Source organism: Marmota marmota, unplaced genomic scaffold, assembly GCF_001458135.2.
Source record: "Marmota marmota marmota unplaced genomic scaffold, marMar, whole genome shotgun sequence".
In the NCBI taxonomy this organism is placed as follows: Eukaryota; Metazoa; Chordata; class Mammalia; order Rodentia; family Sciuridae; genus Marmota; species Marmota marmota.
This window is the reverse complement of record NW_026000241.1, coordinates 23,688,645-23,706,323: the sequence shown is the minus strand read 5'-3', so window position 1 is coordinate 23,706,323 and position 17,679 is coordinate 23,688,645. Positions and strand designations below refer to the sequence as shown.

The window sequence follows — 17,679 nt, the reverse complement described above, 5'->3', positions numbered from 1 at the left end:
TAGAACAATCCTGATGTTTTTAAGACTCAGGGAAATTAAGCACATGCTTATTTTCATGACAGATTTAAACCTGTACATTTCTCCCATGTTGCTTAACAGTCAGCCCAGCTACCGAAGTGGGAGATAGCGGCACTTTAGATAAGCACTGGCCTTAAAAATTATGTATCGACTCAATGCGTATTTGCTCCCTGTGCATTATTCATCAATATATTACTAATACTTCACTATCATTTTGCATGGCAGTGTTTACACTGTTTTCTTGCTACAGACTTAATGATGTATTCAATTCACAAAATAAAAATTCTACATCTCAAAACCGAATACATAAAGTACTTTAAAATGTATATAATAGTAGATTTTTTTTAATTATGTGAAAATATAAACAAAATAAAATAATGTAGCCATATTTAAATGTATAGTTCAGTGGTGATTTAAATTTTTAACTATTGATTAATAATCCTAAAAAAATTCTAAGCAATATAAAAGTGGCCTGATATAGAAAATGCCATATGATAGTTTCCTATCATTTTCAACTCCATTTATTTTTTTATGATATGGGTTAGGAGCTCTTCATAATACCATCTTTGAGATTTGTGCAACAAAATTATCTTGTAGTGAAATGGTATAATTTTTTAGTGGCATACAAACTCCGGAACTAGGTTGTCTGTATATAAATTTCCAGTTCTCTCTTACCAGCTATGCAGAGTTGGGAAATTTCTAACGTCAGTCTTATCTATAAAGTAAATGTAACAGTACCTACCTCATAAGCTTGTTAGGAAGTTAAAATGACTTATTCATTTAAAAAATGAATTATAAGTGTTTAGGTTTGTGTTTGTCAGTACTGTATAAGCACTGCATAAATTAGTAAGTTAAAAAATAAAAAGTCTCTTTTTTAAAAAATTTGGTACCAGGAATTGAACCTAGGGTGCTTAACCATTAAGCTACATCCCCAGCCCTTTTTTATTTTTTATTTTGAGATAGGGTCTCATTAAGTTGCTTAGGACCTTGCTAAGTTGCTGAGGCTGGCTCTGAATTTATAATCCTCCTGGCTCAGCCACCCAGTTGGCTGGGATTACCACTGAACCAGCAGTAGTTTTTTTAAATAACAGAACTCCTATAGAAATGAAATATGTACTTAGTCAACTCCTTCCTATTGTTAATAGAGCTCCTGCCTCATTTTCTTGAACTATAGAGACCAAATTATAATCTTATGTGATCTTCATTCATTGTTAGAAAAGTGGGAGGCTCATGTTTAGTAACCAGACTGAGGTCGCACAGCTGTAGAACTGGGACTCAAAACTAAATATCATGACTACAAACTCCACGTTTTCATATTATATGTCTAATTGAAATTTATACTAGACCATCTGCTTGTATTCTTGATAAACATATCAAATTTGTAATAAGATTATCTATAAACTACACAAAGACCTTCTCATTGATTTACTATTTTTAGTTCAACCAACTTGATTTTTTAAAAAATTTAAAAATTTTTAAAAACCTTTAATCAAGGTTTTTAAAAGTTGGACAAAGATGTCAGAGTTCTCTTCTTCACATTGAGCACATTGATTTCTTGCCATGGATTTGGGGGTTCTCCATGCTGTCATTAAAATTTAGGATTCATCCTTTGTAACACTGGGAGTAAATGGCTAGTATTAATACACATGTTGGGATGCTGATGGTAGGGTTTGTTGTTTTTTGCCTTACTCTGCTATTGGTTGCCAAATTTGCTATTCCTCACACTCTGCTGAAAAACCCCCCAAAGGCATATATTTCTGAACCTTTGTACTGGCGAGTATTTGGGGAGTCTTAAATTTCCAACGAGATTGGCTATAATTTTCTTGGTGAATCTCAAGAACCATTGTATAGCAGGTAATATCTCCTTAAATACTGTTTTCTCTATATTTACTGGAACCAGCTAAAGAACATATTTATAAATGTGTATTAAGTTTATTGTATTTATTTTGTAGAACATGTGAATATGTTTTTGAGTATATGGTACTAAAGAAACCAGGTAAGTCTTGGACAGAATTGTAACATTAGAGTCCCCTATCCTTTGAAACATGTTTCTCTCTTTGGTGTTGCCTGACTTTCTCCCAATGCACAGCTGGAGCTCAATTTTTCTCTCCTCTCAAAATATGATTTCAGATGCATTATACTAAATGGCTGGTGTATTAATGGGTATAAAGATTATTTTCTAGGGTCTAGGTTTGTAGCTCAGTGATATACTGTTTGCCTAGCATGTTTAAGGCTCTGGGTTTGAACCTCAGCACCACATAAAAATAAATAAATAACATAAAGGTATAAAAAATAATTTCTAGATGATGTCACTCCAGTAATGGAACAGTCTAAGATATCAGATGGGATTTATTAAAAAAATCATAGCATATAGCATTGTCTAGTCTATCTTTATAGAAAAAGCTAAAAATATTCAAAATCCTTATAGGTGCTTTTAAAAGCTTCTCTAGAATCCTGTGACTTCTTTCCTGATTTGTCCATAGGATCATTTTATCTTAAACTACTATGTTTCCTACTCACAAATCCCCAATATTTTAGGCAATATCCAGTTAGGAACTAGCTCTCCAGTTTCTGTAATTTCCAGTATTTCAAGCCAAGTCATGGAATCACATTGTGAAGATTTGACTTTCAAATTTCCTTATTCTTTTTTTTTTTCTGCCTAATTTCTCCTCTGGTGTTCATTGCATTCTTGGTATTATTTCTCAATCTGATGTAAAAGATCGTACTAAATGGAGCTAGACTTCTTCTTTTAATCAATTTTACTGGTTCCCATTTTCCAGTGGTATGGATAGTAGGTAACATGAGGTGTTTTGATCTTAAAATCCTGCTGGGTTAGAGTAAGCAAAATTCCTATTTATGTCTAGAGTAAGCAACAATTAAATTAGATTTTAAAGGCAATATTTGCTTCAAGTATTTAATACTTAAAGCTTTCTAAATAATCCAGAGTTGATTATATAAATCTATCTTAAAGATGATGGTTTGATTAAGGCCGTGATTAATAGGAAGCTAAGAAGACTAAAAGCTATAATTTCTGTGGTGCACATGGACATGAAGTGACTATCTTCCAGAATGTATCAAAGGAACAAGAATGTTCTTACTGTCCAGATTACTGGTTGTTGTTGCAGAAATCCAGTTTAAGAAAGACAAGATATCTTTGTGATTAACTTTCTGCTGAATTGCTTTAAGTGAAAACTATCTGCCCAACAGAGGAAAAGAGCAATAGCTTTGGCACAATAGTAAAATAGAATGATGCATCAGTACAATACATAGTTATAGTTGGTGAGCTACATGGCAACTTTCAATGTATGAATAGCAACAATTAACATTAATTTCCAGATAAAGTACTTTATAATAGGTGATAATATTGGTCCTCAAATATTTATTAGAGATGCCTTCCAAAATAATAATTTTGTGTTTTTTTACATTAAGAAATCTAAGACTTATATTTTAAAGACATGCCTTTTTAAAGACATATTATGTAAAACAAAGTAATAGTCAATATTTGAAGTCATTTCAATGAATTTATGAATTTCAGTAAAGCAGATTCTAAGTAGTTATAATTCAGTTTTATGAATTTTTAATACATGTTCAACAGTATGCCTAAAAAGTAAATTTCTAAATTGCAAGTACCTATGTTTGCACTTAACTTTGATATTGACATAATCAAAATTTGAATTGATAATTTGAGATTTAAGGTGTTATCATTTTATCTATGAATTCTAGTGAAGTTCCACTATCCCCCACATAGATCATATTAAGAAGCATTTAAGTTAGTATAGTTTTAAAATTAGGAACTATATTTTATATTACATTAGCACTTAAAATTAGACACACTGCTTTTTGAAAAAAATGCTACTAGTATCATAGATCATAAGATAAATTAGTGATCTATAAAATACTTGGCAGATCTTAATTCTGTACAAAAAAGTTCTATATTACGAGTAATATTACCATTATACTAGATGTTCATCATCTGTGTAAAAAATTTTTCTGACCTTTTAAGGGAATAAAATGTAGCAGCCTTTTATTTCTGTATTTAGTTTCCTGACTAAGTTTTACTCATGCCACCTTGATCAAAATATGTTTATTGGGCTGGGGTTGTAGCTCAGTGATAGAGTGCTTGCCTCTCATGCATGAGGCACTGGGTTCAATCCTCAGCACCACATAAATAAATAAAATAAAGTATATGTCCATCATATATATATGTGTGTGTGTGTGTGTGTGTGTGTGTGTGTATATATATATATATATATATATATATATATATATTTATAGTACTCAGTATTTACTGAGCTCCTCTCATTTGAGACTCTTCTAGGCTCAGAAGTGAACAAAACAGACAAAATTCAGTACCCTCCATGAGACTTAAAACAGTGGAATAAGACATGTAGTAAACACATAAATAAGAAAAAGACATAGTTTGTTAGTTGATTATGAATGTTTTACAGAAAAATTAGGGGAGAGCAATAGATAGGATTAAAGGTATAGGGATCCAGTGGATGGAAAGTAAAGACTCTTATTCCCAATCTCTACTCATTTTTAAAGTCCACAGGTAGGACAGTCTTCCTTGGAACTAACAAAACACCAGTGTTTGATAATAATAATTCTTTTGATTGTATTTTCCCCTCTCTTTTATTCCAAACAGTAATCAGACCTTTTGTAGGGCTTGTCTGTTTTCCTGATCTGAGTTCCTTGAAAGTTGGCAGAGTAAACTGAGAAGAGAGTCCTGTGTTTTTGAGAGGGAGAGGCAGGAACAGCAAGCATAGATTATATTTTCAGACTTGGAGGAGGACAAAATATGTTCTGTCGGTACCAAAGGCAAGTTGCAGTGCCTGGAGAATAGTACTACAGTAATGTACTTTGGAAGGTTGTACCCATGCTATTAAGGTATTAGAATTTGAAAAAATTACTTTGTGAAGGTGTGGCAAAGAAGCTGTTGGGCTCCCTATTCATGTTACCATTATGTATTGAAGAGTAATCATTTTATCTCACTTTTCAAGCACTGTATATCTTTCCAATTTTTATGAACCTTTCTTTGGTGGCCACAAAATGACCAAGACCAAATTTCTCATCCTGGTTGAATGAAATTTGTCACCTTCAGTTTGATTTAGCAAAAATAAGGTAATATGACATTGTTTAAACATTCAGGTTTGAAGAATAAGATTTTTCTTGCTACAACCCCAGTTTATTATGTCTTTATTAATTAATTATTAATTATTATATGGAGAAAAAAATCTTGAAATGCAAAGCAACAGAGACCTGAATTTCTGGCATATTGAAGAATTCTCTCCACTGGACTTACTGGGTGGACAAATAAGCAATCTTTTTCTTGAATTTACACCTTCATATTAGTACGTGGTGATAGCACAAACTTTATTCAGTGAGTTAAAAGTTACTGAAAAGGGACAGTCAACTTCAAACCCTGGGAAATGGAAAAATGATATTAAAGCCCTCAGTTGTACAATAACACCTGATTGACACAAGATCACACACGACAGTGGTTTTAAAACTTTTCAATTTTGGACACAGCTAGGAATTTTCTCAGACATAGGGTGTTATCTTTCCCTGTCTAGCCATCTGTTTAGTCTCAAACCTCATCCTTACTCCAAACATTTCCAGGCTTATTCATCTGTCAAGAATAATCTTATTTATTCTCATAAGCTTACACCAATTTTTAGACTAATTATATTTATTTTATTAATCCCCCCCAAGTTTAATAAAACTGATAGAGACAACTCAAGTTGTCAAAGTAATATAAATATAATAAAGCATGTGATATCCTCTCACGTACACAGGATTTACTGGAATTTGAAGCTAAGGGTGCCCACTCCTTCCTGTGGTCTCATATGAAGTCACTGGTCTTAATCCTTAATTTTATAAGCTTTTAGTTCCTAAAGTTTCCTAAATTTTGCCTTCAAAATTTCCTTTAAAAAAAAAACAACTTTATTTTATTTGTTCCTTTTTATGTGGTGCTGAGGATTGAACCCATTGCCTCACACATGCCAGGCGAGCGCTCTACCACTGAGCCACAACCCCAGCCCTTAAAATTTCCTTCTTAATAGTGTATTTCCAAACTTTTTGTATCCTATTTTGGGGTGGGAGATCAGCTCACTTAAAAGTTCTGAAATTAATATATACACCTTGGTTTTAGTAAAAAATCTAAGTCTTTTAGAACCCCAAGCTGATGACAAAAATAATTTGCAAAGTGAGGCACAAAATTGTGTATGCAGGACTTACAGAGGAGGTGCCAAAATGTGCCTGGCAATTTACGTGAAGATATAAAAGTCAGATGTTGAACGTACAGGAATTTCTTAAAAGAAAATGTCAGTGTGCTGTGGAATTTTTCTACATCTCTTCCTTCCCCACGTTAGGGAAAGGAATGATGGTAATTTTCCTTCATTTCATGTGTAATATAAGAGTTGTTGTATTTTTGTTTTTGTTTTAGTTCTTGTTTTTAATTTTGAATGCTTAGTGAATCATGTATCCTGGAGCTTAAACAATACAGCATACTTGTATTCATTTACCCCTTGAGAAATTTACAAGGTGAGAGTTTCTGTTCATTACAGCTAAAGAAGCATGGAGGCCACTGAGAATGGCCAACATTCCCACTGTTTTCAGAGGCAATGATGCATACCTGGGAATAGTCAGAGGTCATCTTAAAAGGGTGTCCACTTAAGAGAGCTTCCTGTCCCCATGCAGGCTAAGCAGAAAGATGCAGAAAACTGGTAATGCAATATGCATTGAAATCAACCACCTGAAAGAAAGGCATTGCCCTCTCAAGGGAGCTTCAGTCAAATGTATCTGGTTGGGAGACAGAATTCTCAGAAAATCCACAAAGCACCCCACAATAAAAAATACTTTATAGCCCTGAAAGCACCAACTAACTCCACCTTGCCCTAACAGCAGACAAACAAATGTTTTTTAAAAATTTCTTTTCTGTTCTGTACATATCTTTCAACCCCAGAGAACACAGAAAATGTGATGGGAGAAGGAAAAGCACAAGGACAAGGAGAACCACTTTGCAGCCTAAAGTGTACCTCTAGTTTGTGGAGCACAGGAGCTTTAACTTGAATGAAAATTTGGAATTTTGTCTCTTACATGCAGTGGACATTTTCGTTTTTTAACTTTGGGGGACTAAAAATAATCAGAGGGTGTTTCATTACTTGCATATTAGCAGAAAAGTCATACAGCCTGTTGGAAATATTAGCAAAAGATTAAAAAACATCTAGATTCTGTTTGAAAAATTGAGTAGAAATATATTTTTTTACATTCCTATTTTGAATAGTATTTGACTTTAAACAATTCTTTTTCAAATCTGAACTTAATTATCTAATTAACTTCTGGCTGGAAAGGTAAATGTAAATGTTTTCGCATTTTTTAAAGGTAGTTTTTACCTTAGTTTGGATTTATTTATAAAATATCATTGTTTGCTTACTTTGTTTTCAGAATATAAATTTTCAAGTTGAACATTTATTTCATGAAATATTATAGTATTTTAAAATTGTACTGTTTTTCAGTGTTACGACTGTAAATCATTTATGCATGATATTCATTCTTGAAAAACTTTATCCTAGTAATTAGTATAGGGAATGAATCTATTATGTTTAGTGAGATACTGACTCTGCTTATTTCTTGTCATCCCAGAGGTCATTCCTTGGCATATTTCAATTGAAAGATTATTGTAATGTTTTAAAGAGCTATGCTTTTTAAAATTTTTTTATTTGCTTTATTTAGTTATACATGACAGTAGAATGCATTCATGCACTTTGATATATCATACATAGATGGGATATAATTTCTCATTTTTCTGATTTACATGTTGTAGAATCACATTGGTGATGCAGTCATATATATTTACATAAAGTAATAATGTCTGTTTCGTTCTACTATCCTATCCCCACAGCCTCTCCCCTCCTTTCCCTTCACTCTTCTCTAACCAATCTAAAGTAACTCTGTTCTTCCTTAGGGCTCCCTGCCTTATTGTGAATTAGCATCTGCATATTAGAGAAAACATTCAGCTTTGTTTTTGGGATTGGCTTATTTCACTTAGCAAGATATTCTCCAACTTCATCCATTTACCAGCAAAGGTCATAAAGAGCTATGTTTATGAAGATGATTGCAAACTTTTTTTGGTAGCTTCTGTGGAATGACTCAATTAAATAAATGTGAATCAGTTCAACATGTCTTAAACGAGTTCATGAACTCATTTGACTGAATATTTTATATAGAGGAAAATTTGCTGTTTAGGGGGAAATATAGGATTTTTAAAAATAAGTTGAATTAATATGACTATTTAAAATTGTCCTAATTGCTAATATAATTATCCAAAGAAAGAAGCAAACATGAATAGATAGGAAAGGAAGAAAAAAATTACATTATTAGCAGATGATTATATACCTGGGAAACCCATGGAACTCAAATGAAAAACTGTTTTAAACAAAGCTGTTATAAATAATAGAAAGGCTGCTAAGAAGTTAGCAGGGTGTTCCACATCTGTAATCCCAGCTATGTGGGAAGCTGAGGCAGGAAGTTCACAAGTTCAAGGCCAGTGTCAGCAACTTAGAAGACCCTATCTCAACAAAAAATTTAAAAAGTGCCAGGGATGGAATTCAGTGGTAGCATGGACAAGAACTTGGATTTAAAGCTTCAATAGTTAAAACATTTTTTTTTTTTTACTAACAATGATTTGACAGATTGATAGAACAGTGGAGTCTACAAATAAAAGTATTTGGAAGAACAGTTATGGGCAAGGTCATATTTAGTAAAAGCTGGGCCCAGTATTGTGAGCCTGTTGTTCTAACTACTCAGGAGGTTGAGGTAGGAGGATTACTTGAGCCCAGGAATTTGACATCAGACTGGGATATGTAGCTAGACCCCCATCTTTAAATACTTAAATAAAAAAGTAAATAAGAAAAAAGTAAAATGGTTTTGTTTGTAAATGGTGTGGGTACAAATAGCTTTCTTGAGAAAAATGAATTTGGAATTATAAATCATACATACATCCATATTTAGTTCTAGAAAAATGAAAGGTTTAAATGTACAAAAAGAAAAATCAGAAGTACTAAAAGATAAACTATAAACAGGAAAATAATTGTAACATTTAAAGCAAAGGGCCAATCCCTTTAATGTGTAAAAATCTTTTACAAATAAGAAATACCATTATAGATCTTAACGGAGTACTTGACCAGTCATTCCTTAGAAAGGAAAATATAAGTTGCTTTTAAAAATAATGAAAAATGGTCCAAATTGAAGAAATGAAAATGATCATAGAAAGAAATTATTATTTTTCCTTAAAAAATGTACCACATATCTAAAAACTTAAAACAGAAGTATTCTCCAGGATGTAAGGAAATATATTGTATGTGGCATCATAGATTGCAACCTCCTCATTCAAGAGTAATTTCACAGTAGCTTCTAAAATTTAAAATATGCATACATTAAATCTGGCTATTTAATGTCTAAAAATGTATCCTTTAATAGACTTTCAAATGGGCAAAATATCATATGGATAAAATTTTCATTGAAGCATTGTTTCAAATTGCCTAATGTTAGAAACAACCTAAATGTTCATCACTAGGGCATTGTTCCCAGGCACAGTGGAGACATATCTGTAATCCCAGTGACTTTGGAGACTGAGGCAAGGAGGATTGCGAGTTCAAAGCCAGTCTCAGCAACTTGGTGAGGCCCTAAGTAACTTAGCAAGACCCTGTCTCAAAAAAAAAAAAAAAAAAAAAAAATTAAAAGGGCTGGAGATATGGCTCAGTTGTTAAGCATCCCTGGGTTTAATCTCTGTTATCAAAACAAACAAACAAAAAACTAGGACATTTGTCAAATAGTGTACCTATGTATCTTGTATGTGGGTATGTATGTGTACATCTGTTTCCTCATTCCTTTGGTTGTCAGGCTTTAAGTACTGACAATTTCTCTCTCCCTCTCTCTCTTTCCCCCCTCCCCCTTTCTCCATGTGTGTGTAGAGAAAGAGATTACCAAATTTTATATTAATTCTCTCTCATGAATTTCCTTATCCAATTGATATTTGATATCTCCATTTGGATGTCAGAGTTATCCTTCTTATGGACATGAATATGAGACATCTTGTACTTGTCATGCCGAAACTCCTCATCTTCCTCCCTTTTTTGAGCCTACCTCATCTGAATGCATAGCAGTTTTCAACCTTTTACTCATTCAGCCTAAAAGCCCTAGAATCTTCCTCACTTTCTTTCATACTAATTTTTGGTTGGTCCAGTAATTACTTTTGGTCAAATTACATCCAGAATCCTAACACTTTTCACCACAGGAGTTGCTACTTCATTAATCCACATCATCATCATTTCTTGCCTGGATTATTGCAGTGACTTCTAACTAGCTGTCCTGCTTCTCCACTTTTACCTGTACATTCTGTCCTCATCAATGCAACGAGAATAATTATTTTAAAACATTAGACAAAATCAAATGTTATTATTCCGATTATAACACTACAATAACATCTCTTTTGCTCAAAGTAATAGTCAAAGACCTTCTAGCAGCCTACAAGGACCTCCATGACCTGGCCCTTACTAATTTTCTGACATCATTCCCTATTACTCTCCCTCTATGTAATTCATCCTCTCAAACTGGATTTATGTGCATTAATGATAGGGGATTTTTTTTTTTTGCCTGAAATGCTCTTTCCTTGAATAGCTAAATAGCTAACTCCCCAGTCTCCTTCAGGTCTTCACTAAAATATTACCTTTTCAATGATTTATCCTGACCACTCTATTGCTTATCCCTCAGCATTTGTGATCACTCTTGTTTTGTCTTGTCTTTATTATATAGTACTTAGCACCTCTTATAGCTTTTACTCATTTGTTATGCTTGTAGTAGGTTGTTTGTCCTCACACGCTAGAATGTAAGTTTTATGCATTTTCTTCAATGATAGACCTTGAATATACAACATATATTGAATCAATAAGCAATTTGTAAGAAAATTTTAAAAAATATAAATATTCGTGTCCTTCTAAAATATATGTTCATACAAATTATTTAAATGATTATAAATACATACAATATCTCTGGAAGAATACAAAGGAAACTATTAATTATGTTTGCCTTTGTGATAAACAGTATCCGGGATGGGAAGGCAGGCGCATTACATACTATTAGAATTTGAACCAGTGACTTCTTGAATTAAAAAAAAAAAAACAACCTACTTCAAAAATAAAATGCACAGTTGAGCCTAATCTGGTATTCAAAATTCTTTATAAAATAGAGCTTTTTGAGTTCCCTGAAAGTGTTCATTTGTATTACCACTAGGTGGCACATATCAACCAATAAGTTCTTAAAGGTTCCCAGGGAAGTTTTAAACAAAGCTTTCAGTTCCCTTAACTTACTCAAATTTATTTGGGCTATATCACATTGATTTTTTTTTTGGGGGGGGAACACTTTTTAATACTATACCCATAGGTATAGCATCTCTCCCACCCCTTCTCACCAAGGAGCACTTTACCCAACTGAGCTTACATCCCAAGCCCGCCCGCCTGCCTTCCTTCCTTCCTTCCTTCCTTCCTTCCTTCCTTCCTTCCTTCCTTTCTTATTTATTTATTTAGTGACAGAGTCTCCTTGAGTTGTTGAGGGTCTCCCTACTTTGCCTAGGCTGGCCTTAAACTTGCAATCCTTTTACCTAAGCCTCCTAAGTCTAGGATTATAGATGTGAACCATACCCAACTAGTAGCAACTGTTTAGTGCCATATAAGCTTTAGGTGATTTTTCACTATACTTTATTACTTAAAATCATGAAAACATTGGAATTGTAGAAGTACCTCAAATATGCAAAAGCTAGCTTAGATAATCTTTTTTTTTTTTTTGGCGGGGGGTTACCAGAGATTGATCTTAGGGACCACTGAGCCACATCCTCACCCAGCCCTTTAGAGATAGAGTCTCATTGAGTTGCTTAGTGCCTCAATAAGTTGCTGAGGCTAGCTTTGAACTCTCAATCCTCCTGCCTCAGCCTCCTGAGCTACTAGGATTACAGGTGTGTGCCACTGTACCTGGCTAGATATTCTTAAAAGTAATTTAAAATTTCCAGTTTCAATAAATTGAATCTGCCTATATCTTTTTACTAACAAATACCTTAATGAATGAAATTTGTAGATCCTGTGTACAAAGGTGTACTTTTATTTGATAATATTGTTTTACTGCCTTTATATAAAATTAATCAACATCCAAAACAAAAGTAGCAATCACTTTCTGAATGCTTTTATAGTATGCAATGAGGTGTTAAGCAAATGAGTACTGTAGAAGTTACAAAGATGAAATATTATTTATTTCCTTTATCTTTGTAGGTTGTTCATTGTATGATGGTGACAGTCATGAGCACAAATAGCTATAATACAAGTCATAATGTAAAACACCATTAAATGAAATAATAACTGCAATAGGAGTAGATAGTTGATATTAATTTGGGGATTCCAAGAATATTGGTGGCATTTGAGAAGAGCTGTATATATAGTTTCATTCTGTAAATTGAATATGGATACTATAGTAATTTATATTTCTATGTAAAGGGTGAATTATGTTCTATGTCTGAGATAAAGTTATGATCTTTATACATAGATGGCAAATATGAATGAATAGAATGAATATCTATGTTTTTATGATGGTAAAATTTTCCAAAAAAAAAGTGGCATGCATTTTATAAATTGTAACAAAAAACATGGAAACCTTTCTGGCATTTTTTTTAAAGTTTGGAAAAATTATTTGATTAGATAATATTTATAGTCAGCTTTAACCCATGGATTCTTCATTTTCTAAAAAACTAAGTAAGCATGTAGAAAATGTGCTCTACCTTCATTGCAATTCTTTTTTCGTTCTTATATTCAAAAAAACTATTACCTATTACATAAGGCTCATGGAAGTTTATGGTGCACATATTATTAATATTCACATTTTCCAGATAACCAGGCACAAAAAGTTTAAGAAACCTTCTAAATATAAGATGAATCATAATATAAGCTCAGTGAGCTAAGCATCTGACTCTTTTGACTATTAGCTTGCAAAATTCCTACAACTGCACTAAACTGTTAAGTCATAAAGCAACAGTCACAGACCAAAGTCTGAGTAATATATTATACAATGCTCAAAATAGATTTACTTCCAGCTCAATAGGTAAGTTTGGATTTTAAAATAAAATTACATATTTAAAAATATATCTTATTCTTTTTTGTATTTTTTAGCCAGGAAAATGTACAAATAAAAAGAAGTGGTATAAAAGTGCACTTCAAGAAGCATATCTATTCTATGGATATTCTCATGAGCAAAGACTGGAAATGTGCTGCCTGTCAAAGCAGGGTACATGAGTTTTTTGTTTTTACCACCCCAAAGAAGGATTTATTTATTTATTTAAAATGTTTACACATTTTAAAATCTCTGTATCTTTATAGGGAAATACTATGTCTGTGTCCATTGGAAAATAATTTTGCATTAATTAATAGCATGTATTTTGTCCTTGGAAGCTACTTTTGATGACAAAAAATATATTCTGTTAAAAACTGGGATAGTAATTAATGCTTCTGGTTATCTTTTTTATCTGTGCAGGTCCTCTTGTATATTTCAAAACCAATATAAATAATTCAAAATTAGAAACCATAGCTTTAAAACATACTTCTGATATGATAATTTTAATTGGATATGTATATTTTTTCAGAACATAGTATTTTGAAAATGTTTTATTTTTAAGTAAATTCAAGCCAGGAATAAAAGATGAACTATTATAATTAAGTAAAAATCTATTTCAAAGAAAATTCTCTTGAATCATAAATGTTATGGTTTATTTCTTAACCTAATTCATTAGAAAGATTATAATAGATATAACACATATTAAGTCTAAAAGATTATGATTGTCACATAAAAATGATAATTTTCAATAAACTTAAATATGTTGTAATTTTTTTTAACTTAGTGATCATAATTTTTATGTTTCACAAGGCCCCTTCTTTCTTTAGTACCTTAATTTCTAAAAAAGATTGCTCTGTGGGAAGATCTGGCCTTCAGTGATGACTAAATTTCAAAGAAATAGTGATTATTTTCTCCTTTGGAAAAGTTTTATGTATATTTTCAATTAATTTATATGAAAATATTTTACTTGAGAAAAAGTTTAAATGTAACCCAACCACTTAAATTTAGGTTTTAAAGAAAATAAGTAGGTTTGAAAAGAATGGAAAAAGAATGATAAGCACACCACACAGGTTTATTCTGAAACCAGGAGAAGAGACATTTATTGCCACAAATGCATTTTTATTCCTTGTGCTGAAAATATAATGTCTGTGTTTATTAGCAATAAAGGTTGAACTTACTCTATTGTCACAAATACAATTTTGCGTCTTGCACAGACTATATACAGTTATCTTGTTTAACTACAATAGGCATTGAAATATTTTTAACCATTAATACCGTTAAGTAATATAGTCATTTACTTTAAAGTTATATTACATCTATCTCCCACTCACAATACACTTGCTCTCACAATAAGTTTTGGAAATATATCTTGGCCAAGGTGTGCCCCAGGCTACTTCTGCCTTATGTCCTTTGGCATTTTCTATTCCGAGATCCTGAGGAGGCATATTTTTTGTTTGATTTTTTAGCAGTAGCTCATTTTCTTGATGAAAGTTTGATGATTTCTGCATGCAGAATTTGTAAAATTTAGTGTGATTCTTGGGAGCCATAAGCTGAAATGCTTTCATTTTTGTCCTCCAGGTGGCTAGAGTGGGCGAACATGAACAGATATCTAGGAGTTCCATCTTTACTATAGCAAGCTCACTCAGAGTCAGTATCTCTAAAATAGTCAATTTAATCCTTTGGTCTGCTTAGCATAAAGTGTGGATTCTGGTACAGTATTTGACTTCTTATGTGTTCAAAAGTACTTTTGAGAGATAATTAGCCATTAATAAGATATTTCACAAAAGATGAGTACCTTAGAGACAACTCATTTATTTCATTCCAGCAAATTTGAGGATTTCTTCACCTAACAATTGCTTATTCTAACACAGAAATAATTCCACTAATATTTAGCTCGTATTCTTTGTACTCTACAGAAATTGGCACACTCTGATATCTGATACAAGTCTTTCATTGTTGAAATATGCAGGATCATTAAATAATATGTAAATAAGATTCAATCAGACTATAACAAATTTCAAAGTTCTGTCTACATGATTTAGTTGCTCTTTTCTTTTGTTGTTCTTGAATTAACTATTGCTCCAACTTGGTGATTCTTTTAGTGGGGCTTGAAAGCTTTTTATAGGAACATTCATTATAATAGTATTTTTAAAAAATAGTATTTTAAAAATATAATAGTATTTTTATAATAGTATTTTAATCCCACTAACACTCAACAATCACTGATCCTTTTGTTACTATCTCCATAGTTTTGCCCTTTCCAAAATGTCATATAGTTAGACTTAAGTATGTAGCCTTTTCATATGGCTTCTTTCACATAGTAACATGCATTTATGTTTCCATGGTTTTTATAGCTCACTTAATTTTAGTACTAAATAATATTCCATTGCTTAGGATATAATGAATTATAGGATATAATGAATGTAATCTCTTTCTAACTCAGTTTCAGGATTTTTGTATTGCTTGTAAGATTGATATTTCCTTTTAAAAAATATTTTTAGTTGTAAATGGACACAGTACTTTTATTTATTTATTTTATGTGGTGCTGAGAATTGAACCCAATGCATCACATGTGGTAGGCAAGCATCTACCATTGAGCTACAACCCCAGTCCCAAGATTAATATTTTCTTACATGGACTACATTTTATATGTTGAGCACATATAGGGATTAAACCTGGAACCTCATGCATGCCAGGCAAGTGCTATACCATTTAGTTTTACCCCCTGCCTCATGCTCTGTGTTTTAGAGTGGATGTGCCTATCTCTAAAAGTTTCCCCTCAGGATTATTCATTTCTTAAAATAGGCTTTATTTTTAGAGCAGTTTTGGAATGAGTGGAAAGTACCAGAGTTCCCGTGCACTTCTTACAGCCTCACCCACTGTCAGCATTTCATGGTTTAGTTGTTATATCATTATCCTCCAAACTACATAGTTTACTTTAAGGGTTACTGCTAGTATTATTCTGTGGGTTTTAACAAATATATAATCACATGTATTCACCATTGTAGTATCACATACAGTAATTTCACTGCCTTAAATATCTCCTGTGCTCCACCTATTCATCTCTCCCTCCTAATAACTCTCAACAATCACTGATCCTTTTGTTACTACCTCCATAGTTTTGCCTTTTCCAAAATGTCATATAGTTAGACTTAAGTATGTAGCCTTTTCATATGGCTTCTTTCACATAGTAACATGCATTTATGTTTCCTCCATGTCTTTATGTGGTTTTTATAGCTCACTTAATTTTAGTACTGAATAATATTCCATTGCTTATATGTACTATAGTTTATCATTCAACCTCTTAGGAACATCTTAATTGCGTCCAAGTTTTGTCAGATATGAATAAATATACTGTAAACATTAAAGCACAAGTTTTTGTGTCAGCATAAGTTTTCAGTCCCTTTTGGAAAATGCCAAGAGGCATGATTCCTGATCAAATGATGAGAATTAGTTTTATAAGAAATCATCATACTGCTTTCTAAAGTGGCTGTAACACATTGCATTTCCATCAGCAATAAATGAGAGATCTTATTGTTTCACATTTTCACCATAATTTGGTGTTGTCAGTTTTTTGGGGGTTTTAGCCATTCTTATAGGTATGTAGTATTTTCTTGCTGTTTAATTTACAATTCCCTAATTACATATAGTGTTGAATATCCCTTCATATGTTTATTTGCCATCTTTATATTTTCTTTGGTGAGGAATCTATTCAGATCTTTGGCACAATTTTAAATAAATTGTTCATTGTCTTAAGAGTTTTAAGAGTACTTTTAGCTGAGGATGCTGATGTAAACCTATAATCTCAGCAGCTTGAGAAGCTAAGGCAGGAATAGCTCGAGCTTAACGTCAGCCTCAGCAATGTAGTGAATCCTTCAGCAACTTAATAAGACCCTCTTTCAAAATAAAAATAAATAAATAAATGCCCTTGAGTCAAATACCTGGTACCTAAATAAATAAATAAATAGTTCTTAGCATATTTTGAATACTAGCCCTTTATCAGGTATGCATTTTGCAAACATTTTTTCCATTCTACAGAAGGTCTCTTCATTATCTTTTTTTATTGATTTAAAAAACATAAATGACAGCAGAATGCATTACAATTCTTATTACATGTATACCATACAATTTTTCATATCTCTGGTTGTATATAAAGTATGTTGACACCAATTCATGTCTTCATACATGTACTTTTTTTTGTTTGTTTGTTTGTTTTACTTTCTTTTTTTAAATTTTTATTGTTGGTTGTTCAAAACATTACACAGTTCTTGATATATCATATTTCACACTTTGATTCAAGTGGGTTATGAACTCCCATTTTTACCCCGTATACAGATTGCAGAATCACATCAGTTACACATCCATTGATTTACATATTGCCATACTAGTGTCTGTTGTATTCTGCTGCCTTTCCTATCCTCTACTATCCCCCCTCCCCTCCCCTCCCCTCCCCTCTTCTCTCTCTACCCCCTCTACTGTCATTCATTTCTCCCCCTTGTATTATTTTTC

At 32.4% G+C, this 17,679-nt stretch overlaps 1 protein-coding gene across 1 annotated transcript in view; it reads left to right on the top strand.

Annotated features, from left to right (window-relative positions):
* Nucleotides 1–17,679, top strand: part of Zcwpw2 (zinc finger CW-type and PWWP domain containing 2) — a gene marked incomplete at its 5' end in the record, with an annotated part of 65,369 nt that overhangs the window by 6,776 nt on the left and 40,914 nt on the right. The window contains one exon of the mRNA XM_015489551.2: nt 13,230–13,344. Coding sequence (XP_015345037.2) covers nt 13,230–13,344 — 115 coding nt within the window. The remainder of the gene's footprint in view (nt 1–13,229; nt 13,345–17,679) is intronic.